The 17,275-nt window shown below is 33.8% G+C and overlaps 1 protein-coding gene across 1 annotated transcript in view; it reads left to right on the top strand.

Annotated features, from left to right (window-relative positions):
- Adgb (androglobin) overlaps nucleotides 1-17,275 on the top strand; it is a 158,345-nt gene that overhangs the window by 12,409 nt on the left and 128,661 nt on the right. Inside the window, exons 2-6 of the mRNA XM_077801965.1 lie at nucleotides 3,472-3,634; nucleotides 7,360-7,452; nucleotides 10,552-10,623; nucleotides 11,235-11,444; nucleotides 15,369-15,508. Of these exons, the coding sequence (XP_077658091.1) occupies nucleotides 3,472-3,634; nucleotides 7,360-7,452; nucleotides 10,552-10,623; nucleotides 11,235-11,444; nucleotides 15,369-15,508 (678 nt within the window). The remainder of the gene's footprint in view (nucleotides 1-3,471; nucleotides 3,635-7,359; nucleotides 7,453-10,551; nucleotides 10,624-11,234; nucleotides 11,445-15,368; nucleotides 15,509-17,275) is intronic.

Here is a 17,275-nt window from a genome sequence, read left to right as displayed (position 1 = left end):
AACCTCAGAGGAAGGCATGGCTTTCAGAGTTTAAATCCCTTTAGAGGACAGTAAACTCCAAAGAAAGAGAAAGTCATGCGTGAGAAATGAACACTTCGACTTGCTGCATTAAATTGCTGAGGTGTGGCAGGTGTTTGATATTATAGCTAGTATTAATAGCACTGACTAATGCAGCATTAGTCAGTGCTATTAATGACTGGGACTTGCTGGATTGATAGCCGCTTTGTTAGTATTTCTGTAGTCCTGGTGGCCTTAGTCACTGGAATTTCCAAAAGAAGAAAACTCAATATTATATTGAAAGAACATACTCTCAACACAGATGACCTCAGCAGAAGGGTAGAGGAGGAGAGGAAAGTTCTAAGAAGGACAAACATATAAAAAATACACAAAAGAAGCTGAAGTCACAACAAACAAGAAAATCAAGAGTTAGAAAATTGAAGATGATAGGGGTTGGGATTGTGGCTCAGCGGTAGAAGGCTTGCCTAGCATGGGCAGGACCTGGTTTCAAGCCTCAGCACCAAATAAAAATAAAGGCATTATATTGTATGTCCATCTACACCTAAAAAATAAATGTTAAAAAAAAGAGTTTTAAAAACTGATCTTTAAAAAAAAATTTAAGATGATAGAAAAATAATCTGTTATATAACAAGCATACATATAGCATACATATATAGATACACATATATATGTATGTATATGTGTGTGTGTGTATAAGATGATATTGAAATCCCAAGAGCTACGCTCTGCATTAGTCAGTGCTATTAATACTAGCTATAATATCGAACACCTGCCACACCTCAGCAATTTAATAATGCAACAAGGGTATTTATCAGTCATAACAGATTCTGAAGGAGGATATACAGTGGTGGTTTGCATTTGCTGAACAGGGTTTGCTGAATAGGCTTCCTGGCTCCCTTGATCTGTGGTGTAACCATTTTCCAAAGTGTCTTCATAGCATACAGCCAGCATCAAGCAGGGAGAGAGCGACAGAATGTCTGAGAAGCCTGAAGGAGGGATACAGCACATCTCCCCACATCCTATTTGCCAACTCATCATTGCACACATTATCAGCCAAACTGCCAAAGAAACAGAAATAGGAGGAGTGAGCATCTGGGCATCTCTACCTACATAACCCAATTTGAAGCAACTCTAATTAGAAACTGTAAAAGTAAAGAGACAAAAGACATTCCTTCTTTTACTTCATATAAATAGAGACAGATTTCCTGCTTTGTTCAGACACCGTTCTACTTGCTAAAGATACAGGAAATTGACAAAAACTCCAAAGTTCCCTACCACTGTGGAATGCCCAAATCCTGCCCGAGGAGACACACAATAAGCTCATGAATAAAGGACTCGGGAGAGAGCTGTCAGGTGCCATAAAAATGAAGCACTAGGAATAGACGAGAGGAGAGCATTGCTGTAACCTCCAGGAAAGTCCTCCCCCAGCCCTCGCCTTCTGGGAGGGAGGATTCAAGTGTCTTGTTGGTAAATTCAACATCTATTTGTTTTTATTTCCCGTTTCTTGAACGATCAGCAGCATTTGGATCTGTTGCTTATTCCCTCATTTAAAGAAACAAAAACAACCACAACAACAACAAAAAACCTGCCTCACTTGGTTTCCAGGGCACCACCTTTTGCTATGCTTTACCTTATGTTTCTGATATTTAAATGCAGAGTGTCAAGGCAGATACACAGCTATGGAAACAGTTAACATATTGAACTATTTTTCTATTAACTAATAAGTAGTCTTAACATTAACCTTTCCAAAGCCCCAGACATTTCCACCTCCTGTCCTGGGTCTTGACCACCCCAAGGTCTTTACATCCCTACTCCTTGCCTTCTCTGCAGTCATCGCCTGGTCTAGGCCACCATGAGCTCTCACATGTTGTCTCAAAACCTTCTGAGAAGTCTCCCTTGTCTCAAGAATAATGCTCAAAATTTAATCCTACCATGTTGTCCTCTTACTCAACCCCGCTTTGGCCACCTGTCTTGCTCTTCCCTGTTTCAAATAACATGTACCATCTTCATGTTTCCTGTTGTTCTCTGGAGTCAGGTCCCTTCACTTCCCCTTCCAGCCATTCTGGTCTCCAAATTATTCTTTTTTTTTTTTTTTTTTTTTTTTTAAAGAGAGAGTGAGGGGGGGGGGAGAGAGAGAGAGAGAGAGAGAGAGAATTTTTAATATTTATTTTTTAGTTCTCGGCGGACACAACATCTTTGTTGGTATGTGGTGCTGAGGATCGAACCCGGGCCGCACGCATGCCAGGCGAGCGCGCTACCGCTGAGCCACATCTCCAGCCCCCATCCAAATTATTCTTAATAAAAGCCAGCATACTCTTTGCTTCTGGAAGACTCCTCTGTGATATTTATACTTGCTATTTCCTGCACCTAGAACATTCTTCCTATGGATAGCCACTTGACTTGATCCATCACTTACTTTAACTATTTACTTAGTGCTGAGAATTGAACTCAGTACCTTGCGCATGCTGGGCAAGAGCTCTACCACTGAGCCACAACCAGCCCCTAGAATTTGAACATTTTAAGGGCAATATCTTTGTTATTTTTTTTCAACTGCTTATTCCAAGATCTGAAGCAGCATTCTAGCCTCATGAGCAGTTTGAAAACTTGAGAAATTAAGATTCCTACTTTTGATTTTAAATTAACAATAATGAATGATCAATAAAGGATAATCAATAATAAATGATGAAAGATAATCACCTTGTTAAATAGCCTTGTTTATAAAAATGAATGTTTTTTTAAAATCAAAGCCCAAATTTCCAAATATGGAGGCTCAGTTAAACAAAATATGGTATATTATAGAATATACACTAGAATATGCAGTCATTAAATTACTACTTTGATATCCATGTATAGACATGGTTAAACATATAATAATATACTGATAACATATATTATAAAAGAAAATTCAGAATGATTTTAATTTTGAATAAATATGTGTATCTTCCATGTTGGTTTGAAAGGATAGATAATAGCCATTAATGGTGGTGTTGGGGGGAGAGGGGATATGTTTTATTATTTGCCTGATTTGTATTTTGTAGATTTCTTTTAAAATAATAATCATGTAGTACTTTTATAATGGGATAAATCAAAATTATTATGTTTGAACTGATATTTCAGAATTGTTACTATTATGAGTAAAGGATTTTTGGAAGTGTGAATTATATTTAATATCCTTATGTGTTCAGGATAATATAAATACAAAGTTCTATTCATGTCTTTTTTTGAGTATCTTGCATTAACAAGCAGGGATTGATTTATGATCAAAATATGCTTCTAAAATAATCTGTCTAGGGTCATTTCAGTTGTAGAATCTAAACATATAGAAGCTGTCTGATTGACAAATGTCTTTAACATATTCTGCTGACAAGATAATTAAAGGTATGTCGTGCAATTAGTTCAATATTTTTATCTTGGAAATTTTAATTAAACTAATCCCCGCCCCTTTCTCTTTAGGCTGTACTCTTTTGGCAGCAATGTAGTACCCAGTTCTGGTGAACAAAAGAAGGGGAAATTCCCAATCTGGCCAGAATGGAGTGAAGCTGACATCAATGCAGAAAAGTGGGATGCAGGCAAAAGTGGAAAAGAAAAGGACAAGACAGGGAAAAGCCCTGTGTTCGTAAGTAGGCTTACCAGTGATTAGACAGATCCCCTTTGGGTTTTTAGTTTTGGAATGGAATAAGATCTGTTAACAGGAAAGTGTATTCATTCTTCTTCTCCACAGTCTCCATTCCAAAGAGAAATTGTGTCTTTGTCAACCTGGTCTCCCTTATCACTTTATTCTTCCAAGCCTTAGTCTTGAGGTTAGGTAAATCACTTTGAGGTAAATGGGAGGAATGAGATATGATTGGAGTCCTAATAAAATAAAGGGAAATGAAGAGAGAGAGAGAGAGAGAGAGAGAGAGAGAGAGAGAGAGAGAGAGACAGACAGACAGACAGCAGTCTAGGCAATGGAACCAGAAACCAGGCATCTAGAGAGGGTGGTATAAATAATGGGAATCTGCTCAACTGCTGTTCTCTGAAGATTTTAGGAAAGATGGATTTAAAGAGATGTTATGGTGAGATAAGAACCGAATAAGAACCCAGAATCCCCTCCTAATACCTGGATCTAAACTGTTCGTTGTTTACTTTTAGTCTCATAAGCATGATGAGTTCCTGAGGTTGGGGCTATGTGGAGTTTCTCCATTTTCCAACCATATGAATTTAGGTTATTTTGTCTATTTAAAAATTTATATTCAGGCTGAGGTTGTTGCTCAGTGGTAGACTGCTTGTCTCACACTCATGAGGCACTGGGTTCAATCCTCAGCACCACATAAATAAATAAAATAAAAATATTGTGCCCATCTACAACTAAAAAAAAGGTCTAAAAAATTTATATTCAATTACTAAAGATTTCTGTAGGTCTGGGTTATATCTAAAATATGACTTGGTTATTAGGTGAGGCAATTCATAAAAAAAATCTGTAAAACAAAAAAATTTCAAAACACAAACAAAATTGCCAAAATGGCTAGATTGAACTATTATATTTTCATTTGCATAGATAATTCTAAAGTGGTCAATATTAACTTTTAAATTTTATTCAGAAAAGGTAGAAGCACAAACTGCATGATTCATGTCAGTAAATTATTTTCACAAAGGATATTTATTAAATGTATCTAATTGCTGGCTCTATTGCACCTGCAGAACAATTTCCAAATTAGCAAATTGTGTGGGTGTGCATTCTTTGTACCATACCTAAAGTCATTGTGGAACTTGCAGAAGCTAAAGGTCTTTGAACCTCTCAATTCAAATGTAAACTGTTCTATGTATTTTTAGCAGCAGTTCACAACTTATGGGGAGTGTGTGTGTGTGTGTGTGTGTGTGTGTGTTGGCTGTTGCTTTCAGAATTTACATCATAGAGTATAAAAGTCCTTAGTTGAGCAATCAAGCTCTGGAAAAGAACTTGTGGAAAAGACCTAATGATGAGTCATTCCAGGTTCAGAGAAATAATATGAAGGGGAGAGCATGCAGTCCCTGAAAACTTTGACATAGGGTATAAAAATTACTTGTGTTCATCAATGGCTTGTGGATCTCTGAAAGGTTGAGTATCTAGTTCTGGGATTTAATAGTGTTACTAAAGCAAGGACAAGTCTTTTAGAACACTTTTCAGGGTGGAAGCATAAAGAATGGAGCAATAGTAAGTATGCTGGAAAGTTGATGTCTGTTTCATTTGGGGACAGCATATATGAGTCATGGGGCTGAACATCAGACCCCAAAATAGGTACTATGTTGCTTTACCAATTCTGAGAACAGGTATTAGCTGGGTCAAATTCATCTTATATTCTACCTGCCCAAAGGAAATAAAATCCTCCTCTCTGGAAGAAAGTATCATTTTTGAGGTACTATATTCATTTTTATATCCAGTATATATTATTCAATCAAAAATCACCAAGCATGAAGAAAAAAAGAACCAAGTAGCTGAAAACCAACAGGAAAAATCAGATAATAGAAACTGATCCACAGGTGGCTTTGACTGCCAGATAGAGAGTACTTTAAAATAACTAAGTTAATATTTGTAAGAAAAAAGGAAAACCAATCAAAGTGAGGGAAACCCAGAAGTCTGTAAGTCCTCTGAGAAACCTCAGTTTTTCTAAGACTCTTTGTGTGGGCCCTTTTGCTAGATGTTGAAGTGTCCTGATTTTTCTTCAAATTTGTCCTGCATCTTAAAGTTGGCAATAAGCCAAATGTTCCAGATAAGTATGTGTCCTTATATTGTCAAGTGAACAGTCAATGCTTTCAAATTTAGTCCATTTCTTAGGTCACACCAGTCTTAGGGTAAGAATAGGATTACTAAGAAAACCACAAAACAGTTCATCTGTCCCTGCCCTTATTAGGTGAAATACAGTTGCCTTTTCTTCCCATACTGATATTCCTTAAGTGTTTTATTCTTAATTCTAGCACTTTTCATGTTGTTTCTTGTAAGAATCCATTTCCCCCAGTACCTTCTGAGCTCTGAGAACTTTTTTTACATAGTAGCTACCTGAAGTATATCTAGCTTACTAGACTGCAAGGATTGGAGAATTGACATATGAATATCTTTCTAGAGATAGGATTAAAATATTAATGAACTAATTGTATTGTTGGATATTTATCCCAGATAAATAGAAGTTTAAGTTCACAAAAATGTGTAATCTGCACATGAATGTCTATAGAAACTTTACTAGTAGTAGCCAATAAACAGCCCAAATAACCTATGTGATAAACAAATAAATGCCTATGCTATGACATATTAGCTATAATATGTAATATGCTATGACATAATATACATAATATACATAATATGCTATGACATATTATCAGCAACAAACAAGAATACACTGTTAATTTATGCAACATTTCTGATCAATCTGTAGGTCATTGTGATGAGAGGGGGAACAAGCCAATCCAAAAGATTTCATGCTTTATGATTCTGTCTACACAATAGTGGGGCAAACTGTTTTCCATTCCTTAAAGATGAAGCATAGGGTAGAAAGGGGGAAGGTAGGTGTAGCTATATAAGGCATAGGAAGGATCTTTGTGGCAATGAAGCTGTTCTAGGACTTGACTGTGTCAAGGTCAACTTCTTGGTTATGATACTATACTACACGATTTTGCAAAGTGTTACTATTGGAGAAATTGGATAACGAGATTTCAAGAATTATTTGTATTATTTCATACAGCTGCACTCTATATAAAGTCATTCTCTCAAAGGAACAAGATTAATTATAATAATTAATAATCAAAAGTCAAGTCAAAGGTTGAAGTTTCATATAATATTTTTTTAATATTTATTTTTTAGGTGTAGTTGGACACAATACCTTTATTTTATTCATATATTGTTATGTGGTGCTGCGGACCAAACCCAGAATCTTGCAGGTGTGAAGCCAGACCTCTACCGCTGAGCTACAACCCCAGACCTCATATAATCTTATTTATATGTTTCCTGCAGCTGACAACTAAGTAAATAGTTTAAGTCCTTCTCAAGTAAAATAAAAATATTTTCAGTGGAAAGTTTGTCCATATCTGGCTCATTCAAAATAATTTTCCCACCATATCTAATTTATATTCCAGAGCAGTTTGTGCTTGTTTGAGCTGCTGCCTCTACAATCAAACTGCTGCTCAGGGATCAAGGTTCTGTCAATGATATACAGAATTATTAAATCCTCCAAATATTCCACCAACTTGCTCTAAGAATAAACATGCAAATTACTTTATATATCCTTAATTGTTGATCAAATCTATATACTTACTTGTTTTTATCAAGATTGAGTTGTTTGTATTTTAATAAAACCTCATGAAAAAAACTTAATTTATATTTTTATATAGCATTTGTTTGAAGACCCTGAAGGAAAGATTGAATTACCACCATCATTGAAAATTTATTCCTGGAAAAGGCCACAAGATTTTATAATGAGTCGGGTAAGAAATATTTTTATTTTTATTCTTAAACAAATATTTATTAACTACAGGAATACAATATCCACATGATAAAAAATGCTATATTTAAACAACTTAGAGGAATTTTTTCCTGTGGCATAGAATAAGAAGAAAAATAATTGTTTGGGGGATTTAAATTAGAAATTTAAGTTTATCAGTATAGTTTAATATGTTTTTGTGCTGATTTCTAAGAAATTACTTGAGAGACAGGAGTTTTCTACTTCTCTCCAAAATGACAGGTGATTGCTTAAATGTTATGTGAAGTATTCATTCATTTCGGATGCACAGATTTTCTTCTTACTTTTGCTTAGCACAAACTCACATGGCATGGAGGTCTGCTTCCTGTAGTGTTAATTAGCATTAATTTTCCAGTCCAGAAGGCTTGCATTTGGATTCCTCTATTGCAGGGATTCTGTAAGCATTTTCCAAAGGCCACTTCATTTCTGGACTCCGTGCTCACCCACTTGAATCATATTGACTGGGACATCATCTGAGAAACTTTCATTTTAAATAGCACTTAGATACTTTAAAACACACTAGTCTAACTTCTTAATAGCTATGTTAGTTTGAGTGTATTTTGTTTGTTTGTTTCCAGGGGTTTAGTAATCACTAATGCATTTTTTCCTTGTAGAATCTCATATCATTTTCATTTAATGCATAGAAAACCAGTAGATAAATTATTCTGTCCTAACCAAATGGTTGTAGTGGAGCTGATTCTGTACATTTTCAGAATCTGTTGTATCTCTGTCTCTACACAAAGACATTTTATTCCTAAAAGTTCTAGCCTCCACTGGCAGTGATACTAATGCAATATCATTTATCTGCAATACTAATTGACAAAACTGGATATACACAAATTTTAAAAAATTATTAAAACAAGAAAATAAAAAGGCACATCCTAGCTCATCAAAATGTGTTCAATGCCTTGTAAGACATTTTAAATAGAACAAGTAAATATATACAAGGCATGCTTTTGAATCAATGTTCACATTAGATAACACTGACATGAAGAATATAAATTCTGTGATGTCAATATAACACAGTTGATAGTGATATTAATAGTAATTAACTGAGCTTAGTGATGCATGCCTGTAATCCCAGCAGCTTGGGAGGCTGAGGCAGAAGGATCACAAGTTCAAAGCTAGCCTCAGCAAAAAGCCTGTCTCTAAATAAAAATACAAATAGGGTTGGGGATGTGGCTCAGTGTTTGAGTGCCCCTGAGTTCAATCCCTGGTTCCTCCCCCCCAAAAAAAATAGTATATTAGTAATAATATTAATAATTATATAGTATATTATATAATTATTATATATTCATGGCTTACTTTTGTGAGAATTTTATAAATTCGAATACTTAGAAAAATTTTGTGAAAGAGCTCTTAGTTCTGAGAGATACATTGGTAATGAAAAACTACACTCATTGTGGATGAAACTTCTGCCACTGTATCACAGTGCTTGCGCCTCTGTGTGCCTCTCTACATGGACTCCCTCTGCACGACTCATCTTGATCCATTATGCTGGAATATGGGCCAGATCAGGGAGAAATGAAAGTCTGGCTAAGTAGGAAATGTTTTAGAATAGTGGCTTTCAGCCTCATTGTCCTTATCTACAGTGATACCTACCTTTTATCTTTAATATTGATGCTCATTAAATGTACATATATATAAAGATGAAACAAAAATTTCACAAGGCAATAACAATCTTCTTATATAAGATATGTTCTATTTTATCCTCTCTCTCCTTCTGCAATCCTGTTCCCCTAAGCTGATTTCATGAATCACTAAATAATTGCAACCCACATTTAAAACAATACAGAACATACCACAGAACTCTCTAAGCAAAAGACAAAATCAAAGGACATGATTGAAGTCAGAAGTTATGTTACTAAGATCTTTAAATCCTGGCTTTAAGGTAACAGGGTTGACAAAGGTCATTCCAATCAAGAGAATTAATTAGTAAGCTGTGATCACAGAGTGACTGATCAGATGTGCTTATTTTTTAGCACTAGAAGTCAGTGATCCAAACCCTTGAGCACTGATCATGTTGAGCACTGTGAAACATCTTAAAGATTTCTCTCACCCGAGTACAGGTGGAGGGAATAGAGACACTGGAATGCCACTGGAGAGACCTTTGCTTAATATCTGTTATCTTTTATGATGTCAGTGCTCATTTTTATTCTGTTGGCAGGTGACTATTCTGTCGGCAGGTGACTATTTTATTCTGTCGGCAGGTGCTTCAAAATTTAAGTATCTAATATCTGTCATCACATTCACTGCACATTGGTACTTGCTGGAAAGCTTAGGTATTTTAGGAGCATTCCAACATAGTCAAACTACAAAAAACTGTGTTTATAATTTATGATTAGAAGAATCAATCCAGATCTTCAAAATAGATTTAGGTAAATTTTTCTCAAACATAAAAAAAATCATTTTTTGACTTTTTAAAGATGCTAGTTGTATAAGTGATTGAAGATAAAAGATCACATTACCTTCCATAAAAAATATGATTCTATAATCAAGACCATTTGCATTTTAATTTGTAATGTTAACTATATAAGCTTTAATGTGAATTATAACTCATTTAAAATGTTATAAGCAATATTTTCCTATTTTATTGTTTTTTAAGTTACCCCAATTAAATAATAACCATCAAATTTATTTTAAAATGTGATAGAATTTAAAGGTGGAAAAGATTTTAAAAAACTTTCAGAGCTAATATTTTTCATGCAAGATGAAGATATTTTTCCAGCTACCAGATGTTAACTAAGCTTCAGGTTTTACTTGAGTGGTTAATTTAAATTTCAAATCACTTTTAAAACTCTCTCTGTGTATATGCATGCTAGATTTATCTGAATATATAATATATTGTAATATTTTATTTGCATATTAAAATACTCTGTTTTATTAGTGTTACATTGAATTAATGTCACAGCTCTAAGGATTATCTTAGGGAATAAAGTGCTTATGTGTTTTTTCTCTTTTGTTTGAAAGAAATGAGATCAGTTTTGGCCTATTTCATTAGGTTGTGTTTCCTTTGTGTGTGTTTTTTATGGAGTAATATCTATACATGTATTTTTTATTTCAGGTTCCAGTAGTTGTGAAAAATGAAATTATGTTTGACTTGTTTTCAGCAAATGAGCATTTGCTCTGCAGCGAGGTATGTAGGGAAGCATTGTCTGAAGTCTCCTTGCAGAAGACCTTTCAGGAAGTCAATTGCAAGTCAATTCCCACCTTTCAGTTTTTCTATAATTGAGAATTGTATTTTTCAACTTTTTGAAGTATACTTCAAAGTATACTTAGCTATAGCTAACAATTAAAAAATCATACGTCTTTATGGTATACAATTTGATGATTTGATATACATATACAATATAGAACATGCATCAACAAGAAAATTAATATATCCATCATCCCACATATTGTTGTGTGTGTTGAGAACATGTAAAATCTACTATCTTATCTCACTTATTTGTTAAAGCCTTTAGTTCTCTCAGATAAATTCAATCTGTCACTTTCACACACACATAGAGCTGAACAAATGTCAATGTCAAATTGAGGCCTGTTTTATTAGATATTAGTTTGTAATGTAACTGTATTTACTAAAAATAGAAGCAAAACCTATGATTTTATTTGGTATGTGAAAAACCAAAATGTGGAATGACTTTTAATATCACTATTTGAAGTAATTTTTTTTTACTGTATTTCCCTCTAAATTCAGTATCTATCTTTGAAAAGTAGCCAAATAACATGAATGTTGTTTGTTCCTAGCTGATGAGGTGGATTATCAGTGAAATCTATGCAGTGTGGAAGATATTCAATGGAGGGATTTTGAGCAATTATTTTAAAGGAACTCCAGGGGAACCTCCTCTTCTTCTCTGGAAACCCTGGGAACATATCTATTCCCTATGCAAGGCTGTGAAGGGTCATATGCCTTTGTTCAATAGCTATGGAAAGTATGTTGTGAAACTTTATTGGATGGTAAGTTCAAGTTAATAGTTTTATTATTAACATGTTCATAGTTTAATAGGAATAGATATTTAGCATTAACATATTTTTAAGTATGATTTATATATCTATTAAAAATATATATGTTAATAGTTTACTATTAACATGTTCATGTGCATTAGAATTTATGACTCTTTTATGTTGAAATATAAGGTTGGGAAAAAATATTTAATCCACTTTGGAAATCTCAGTCTGATCCAGTCATTTAGCCCATCTCTTTAGGTCTGTCTCAGCTCTATAGGGCTAGGACTGTAGCAGTCAGACTAAATCAGGTGTCTTCCTGGTCCCTCATTAGATGTCTCCCCTTCACTATTCTTCACTTCTTGATGCTTTCCTACCTTTTTACTTTTTTCTTCTTGGGGATAGATTTTCCTTGCCTGTCTTGTTACAGAATTTCTTCTTCCCCTTTCCTGTGTTCTCCTGAAGTGTTTGCCTTTATGTCTTCATTGGGGTAAAGCAACCTTGCAGGGTCTCTCTTCATGACATTCAAAATTCTGACTTTCACGCCAGAATGTCATTTTTCCGTAAAAGCATTCCATTATTTCCAATTTGGATTCTAAGAAAATTACAAAAATTTCTTTGACATCAGCCAGATAAAAATTGTATTGAGCAGCAGTAGGAACAGGGTCATAAAAGAGAGATCAATTTCCTCTCTTCTTCCACTGTCATTGATAATGATGTGGAGGGCACATAGCATCTTAGCAGTTGCTTTCCTAGTGAGCATGAGAATCTTTTGGTTCCCTGAAAGAAGCAGTTTAGCCCTTTCCTCTCTACTTGGAAAGAAGACCAATTGCTGTCAGTGGCTTTTCTCTGAACTTCTCTATGCTTTCATTTGTCTCTGATAAATAGGAAAAAAGAGACATTGACACAATTTTTTCTCAGTTGCTATCAATATATTCATATGAAAATGGGTTAGCTCTTATTTCTCATTGACACTTATGCTAAATACAATACAGTTGTAGAATTCAGGGATCCTTAAACTGGGGATACAAAAAACTCTCAGCACCTATAGCACTTCTGGTGCTTCATAAACTCCTGCCTCCCATGTCTCACCTCTGACCTCCCAAGTCCCTCTGGTGGAAGAACCTGAATGCTGCTCTTTAAATCAACTCTCAGTGACATTGGTGTTTATTAAATTTGAGGAACAATGTTTTCAAGGTAGGACAAATTATTTTTCTATCAATTACTATATTTCAAAAAGAAAATGCTATATTAATGTTTAATTATTATGATTATCCATGCTTTTAGTAAAGCAAATTCAAAAACTATTAACATGTTCAAGGCAGGAAAAGAGAGTTCCCTGTAATTCTATCCTACTCAGACAATCAGTCAACAAATCACCTAAAACCCTCCTGAGCTTTCCTCTATTCTTATAAACTTACATAAATGTATATATGTAATTTATAGCAGTAAGTTCATATAATACTTATTGTTCTGTAAACGATTCTTTCTTCTAGCCATGGGCATTTCTATGCTGATATATTCTGATGTATATTGTTATCGACTCTATGGATATATAAATAAGTAAATGCATTTTGCTACATTAATGTAATTGATAGGTCATAACCAGTGTTTTACCAATACAAACAAGGCTCTAAAAGAGCATTTTTATGTATATATGTTTTGCCCATTTGTATGATATTTTTTCTAGGATTCGTTCATGTAGAATTATTTTGTTAAGAAAATGCAAATTGTTAATTTTGATAAGTATACTCGAGTTACTCTTGTATTTTATTTATAGATTGTGATATGTCTACCACTTTATTATCTGCTTATGACTTTTCTTATTTTTAAATTTGCACTTATGGATTCTTTAGCCATTTTTGAATCCTCCAACACAATTCTTGAATGTTCTTTAGGATTCTTTTTTGAATTACCTATATAATCATAGTGCTTTCAGCGTATCTCTTTGCACATTGTTTTCCAGTGGTTCCCTAGGAATTAAAAAATATATATGCATAGCTTATGACATTCAACTAATATTAACATTTTTTTATTAGTTGCTCAAGACAATACAATAATCTTGATATATCATACTAATATTAACATTTTACTACATAAATTGGAATGTAGATACTTTACCACAATTTTTGGCCCCTCTACACAGTTCCCTTCTGTTCTAGTTTTCTTAAATGTGTCATTTATATGCATATTTAAATTAAATCTGCACAATTTAATTTGTTATACTTTAAGGAAGCAATGTGTAATATCAGTAGATCAAAAATATTACCATGAAAATAGCTATAGGTCTAGTCAAATCATACTTAAAAATATGTTAATGCTAAATATCTATTCCTGTGCTTTTTAAAAATAGATTTCTTGAGAGACAATTCACATGCTGTATAATTTATTCATTTAAATTCAGTAGTGTTTAATAATAAAAGCATTCTTAACAGAAAAATGTTACCTTTGATCATCTGTGAACAGGTGTTCTTTGTTTAATTTGTCTAGATTAACATCTCATAGTTGTTTAAGACTTTTCCTTTATAGGAATCCTGATCCCTTTAAAAAATTGTCTTTAAAATTGAAGTGTAGGAAGGGAACACCAATTGCTGCTTTTTTATTGTGGTAAAATTGAAATAATGTAAAATTTAATATTCTAATCATTTAAGTGCACCATTCAGTGGCATTAAGTATTTTTATACTGTTGTGCAACCATTGCCACTACCTATTTCCAGAAATTGCATCATCCCAAGCAGAAATTCTCTACTCATTATAAATAATCTCCCCTTCTTCTCCCCTGTCCTAGCTAGTAGCAACCTCTTACTATCTGCATAAATTTGCCTTTTCTAGTTACCTTAAATAGGTGTCAATCACACAGTGTCCTCTTGCATCTTGCTTGTTTCTCTGTGAATTCTTATTGGTCAGTTCATTTGAAATTAGAAGGCAGTTATCATACCCCTGCCTTTGACCCTGGCTAACTCTACATAATTTCTTAAGGATGAATGTAAAAGAGATAGAGCCACTAAATAAAGCAACATGAAATTCAAGATGGTGAGTGTTGTATTTTTTTAAAAGTGTTTTTTTTATCATATTGCTCACATGTACCTGAGAAAACCATGCTTTCATGAATCTTTATTCTAGTCTCACTTCATTTTCCATACTTCCAAATGTTGCACTTCTCTTTCTGTCCCACAGTACTTTGAACATATGATATTCTGTGTTGTTGGCATACATGCACTCCTCACTAGATTTTAAGTAATTAACGGTAGTAGACCATGTGTTATGTGTATTTTGGAAATTATAATGGTTGACACAACTGGGCAAAATTTTTTGAGGAATAAGTTCATAATAAAAGCACATAAAACTAAAATTAAAAAAATCTCTAAAAGTTCAAAATAATTAATGTTATCATTTTGTTTCATGTTTTTGATTAGAAAGTAATATGCATATAGGCAAATATACACTGATTTCATTAAATGAGATAAGAATTTACTTCATATTAAAATATTAGCTTTTTAAAATTCAGAATAGGTATAACATGGGAATTAAAGTATAAGATCAAGTAGCTCATATCAGAATAAGCCATAATTATTAAAGTTATATTTGAGGAATTTACATTATGACAATATAAAGTAAATTAATTATGCCTAAACTAATCCCTGGTTGTATAATGTTTTGGTTTTGTTATTTGAAACATTTTAATTTACTGTACTATGTGCTCACAAGCCCTCATACATAAGGACAATATTAATATGGATGTGCTATAATTAAATAAATCATAAGCTAAAATGCCCCACCAATGTATTACTAAAAAACAGTAAAACAGTGTTCAAATGTGAGATGCTGACATAAATTTATACAACAGCAAGTTACAATGTCAGCAGTGTGTGATAATATGTGATAAAAATAATATAAATCACTGATAATGTTACATTCTTTCCTTCTTTATTTTAGGGTTGCTGGAGAAAGATAACTGTTGATGACATCATGCCTTTTGATGAAGATAACAATCTATTGCTTCCAGTTTCAACCTGTGAATTTGAACTCTGGCCAATGCTGTTGTCTAAAGCCATCATCAAGCTGGCAAATGTTGAGTATGTAGTGAGAAATTATCCATCATTTATATAAAAACAAAAAGGCACACAAGAGCAACTGAACATCCATATTGAATTGCTTTAGTTTTTAAAAAGGATTTCCTTCCCAACAGTGTGAACGTTCATGTACAAAAGCTAATATGCCAAAGCCACTGATTTGAAGTTTTGGGTAGTCAGCTATCACACAAAACTCCCTCAAGAAAAATACTGAAAATTATTTGATTCCAGACTCTCTTACTATAAGTGGAAAATACATCGTGAAAAATAGAGTTTCCGTTTAATGGGAGAAAAAGAAACTGTTTTGTAGGGGGAAATATTGGTTCATCTAAATACTGAATAATATATACTAGGATTTGGTTAAAGTTCTAATTTCTCTACATTCAACAACACCTTACACAACTTGAAGAATCTGGACTTTTCAGAATGATATCAGTGTGCTCCTTGGGCTTTGGTAACATTGGTCCCTTTTAAAATGTTCATGATAAGAACTACTCATATTTGCTTCAGTATGCTTACAATCAGCTCGAGTCTTCTATGCCAATATGACTTGTGTGTCCAATGTATCGTGAGGCATGTCTGCTGTAGTCAATAGATAAGCAGTCATTCTCTCTTGGTGCTAGCAACGCAACACACGGTGCAAAAATCAAGAAAATAAAATAAAAGAAAAAAGAAAAAAGAAAAAAAAAGGAACATAGGAGCTTGAATTGGTAATGCATGGCGACTTTTTATCACTGCTCAGTGGGAGAATGCTCACACACACTGCACAAGCCTGGATCTCATACCCTACTGCAGCCTATCATAGCAACTCAGAATTCAATAGAAGACACCCACATGTTTTACAGAACCCTGTCAGCTATTTGCTTGAAGCACAGCCCTCTCCCTTTAAGTAATAAACATAGCAGTGTCAGTCAGAAGCCAGGTCTGCTTTGTGTGGATTTTCTTTTGGCTCAGCTTCTTTTTTGTCTCCTGAGGCTACAAAACAAAAACAGTCCTTCCAGCTGCCACCTCTCCATCTCTCTTTTCTCTTACTAACCCTCAATTTTCTCTTGAGAATTTGTTTTACCCAGCATTCAGCCCTAATTTCAATATTTTTTTTAATGATAGATGAAAACTGAGGATTTTTATTGGTGGAAACTATGTTTACTTGACAATAATCATAAGGATGATGATGTTCCCAATGGTTCTAATTCTCAGACCTCACTTGAAGTTCTGAGAATTGGATCGGCAAGACCAGGAGGCGTGAAATACACAATCTGGGTAACCAGAGTGGCATTTTGTCTTTCTTAAAGCAGTAGTTCAGTAGCATGTAATAGGAATGTGAGTAACAGGGTTATTATTACTTAAATAAAATGAACAAATCCAACTTGAAAATAAAGGACCAAGCTAAGTGGAATACATTTCATGGATTTCTTGTGGAAACCTGCCCTACATGGTACAATTTATATTTTTTTCTATAAATTCTTAGTTTTTTATGATATATAGAGATTATTTTCATATGAGGTTTAGCTTTCTACATTTAAAATCTAATCGTAACAGTTATTTAAATATCCATGTGAAACATGTAAAGAGCATTATTTCTATAAGGTTTGCAGTTGATTCATAAATAAAATCATACAAAAAGTAGTTCAGACTAGACTTTGTGAAATTTTTCAACAGGTGTGTGTGGGGGGGGGGTGGGTGTGTGTGTGAACACAGTGGCATTTTGTCTTTCTCAAAGATTTTGTGTGTACATACACACAAAATCTTTGAGAAAAATATTTATATATG

Source organism: Urocitellus parryii, chromosome 8 (genome assembly GCF_045843805.1).
Source record: "Urocitellus parryii isolate mUroPar1 chromosome 8, mUroPar1.hap1, whole genome shotgun sequence".
Classification (NCBI taxonomy): Eukaryota; Metazoa; Chordata; class Mammalia; order Rodentia; family Sciuridae; genus Urocitellus; species Urocitellus parryii.
Note: the sequence above shows the minus strand (reverse complement) of the source record. Positions and strands in the feature narration are given on the sequence as shown.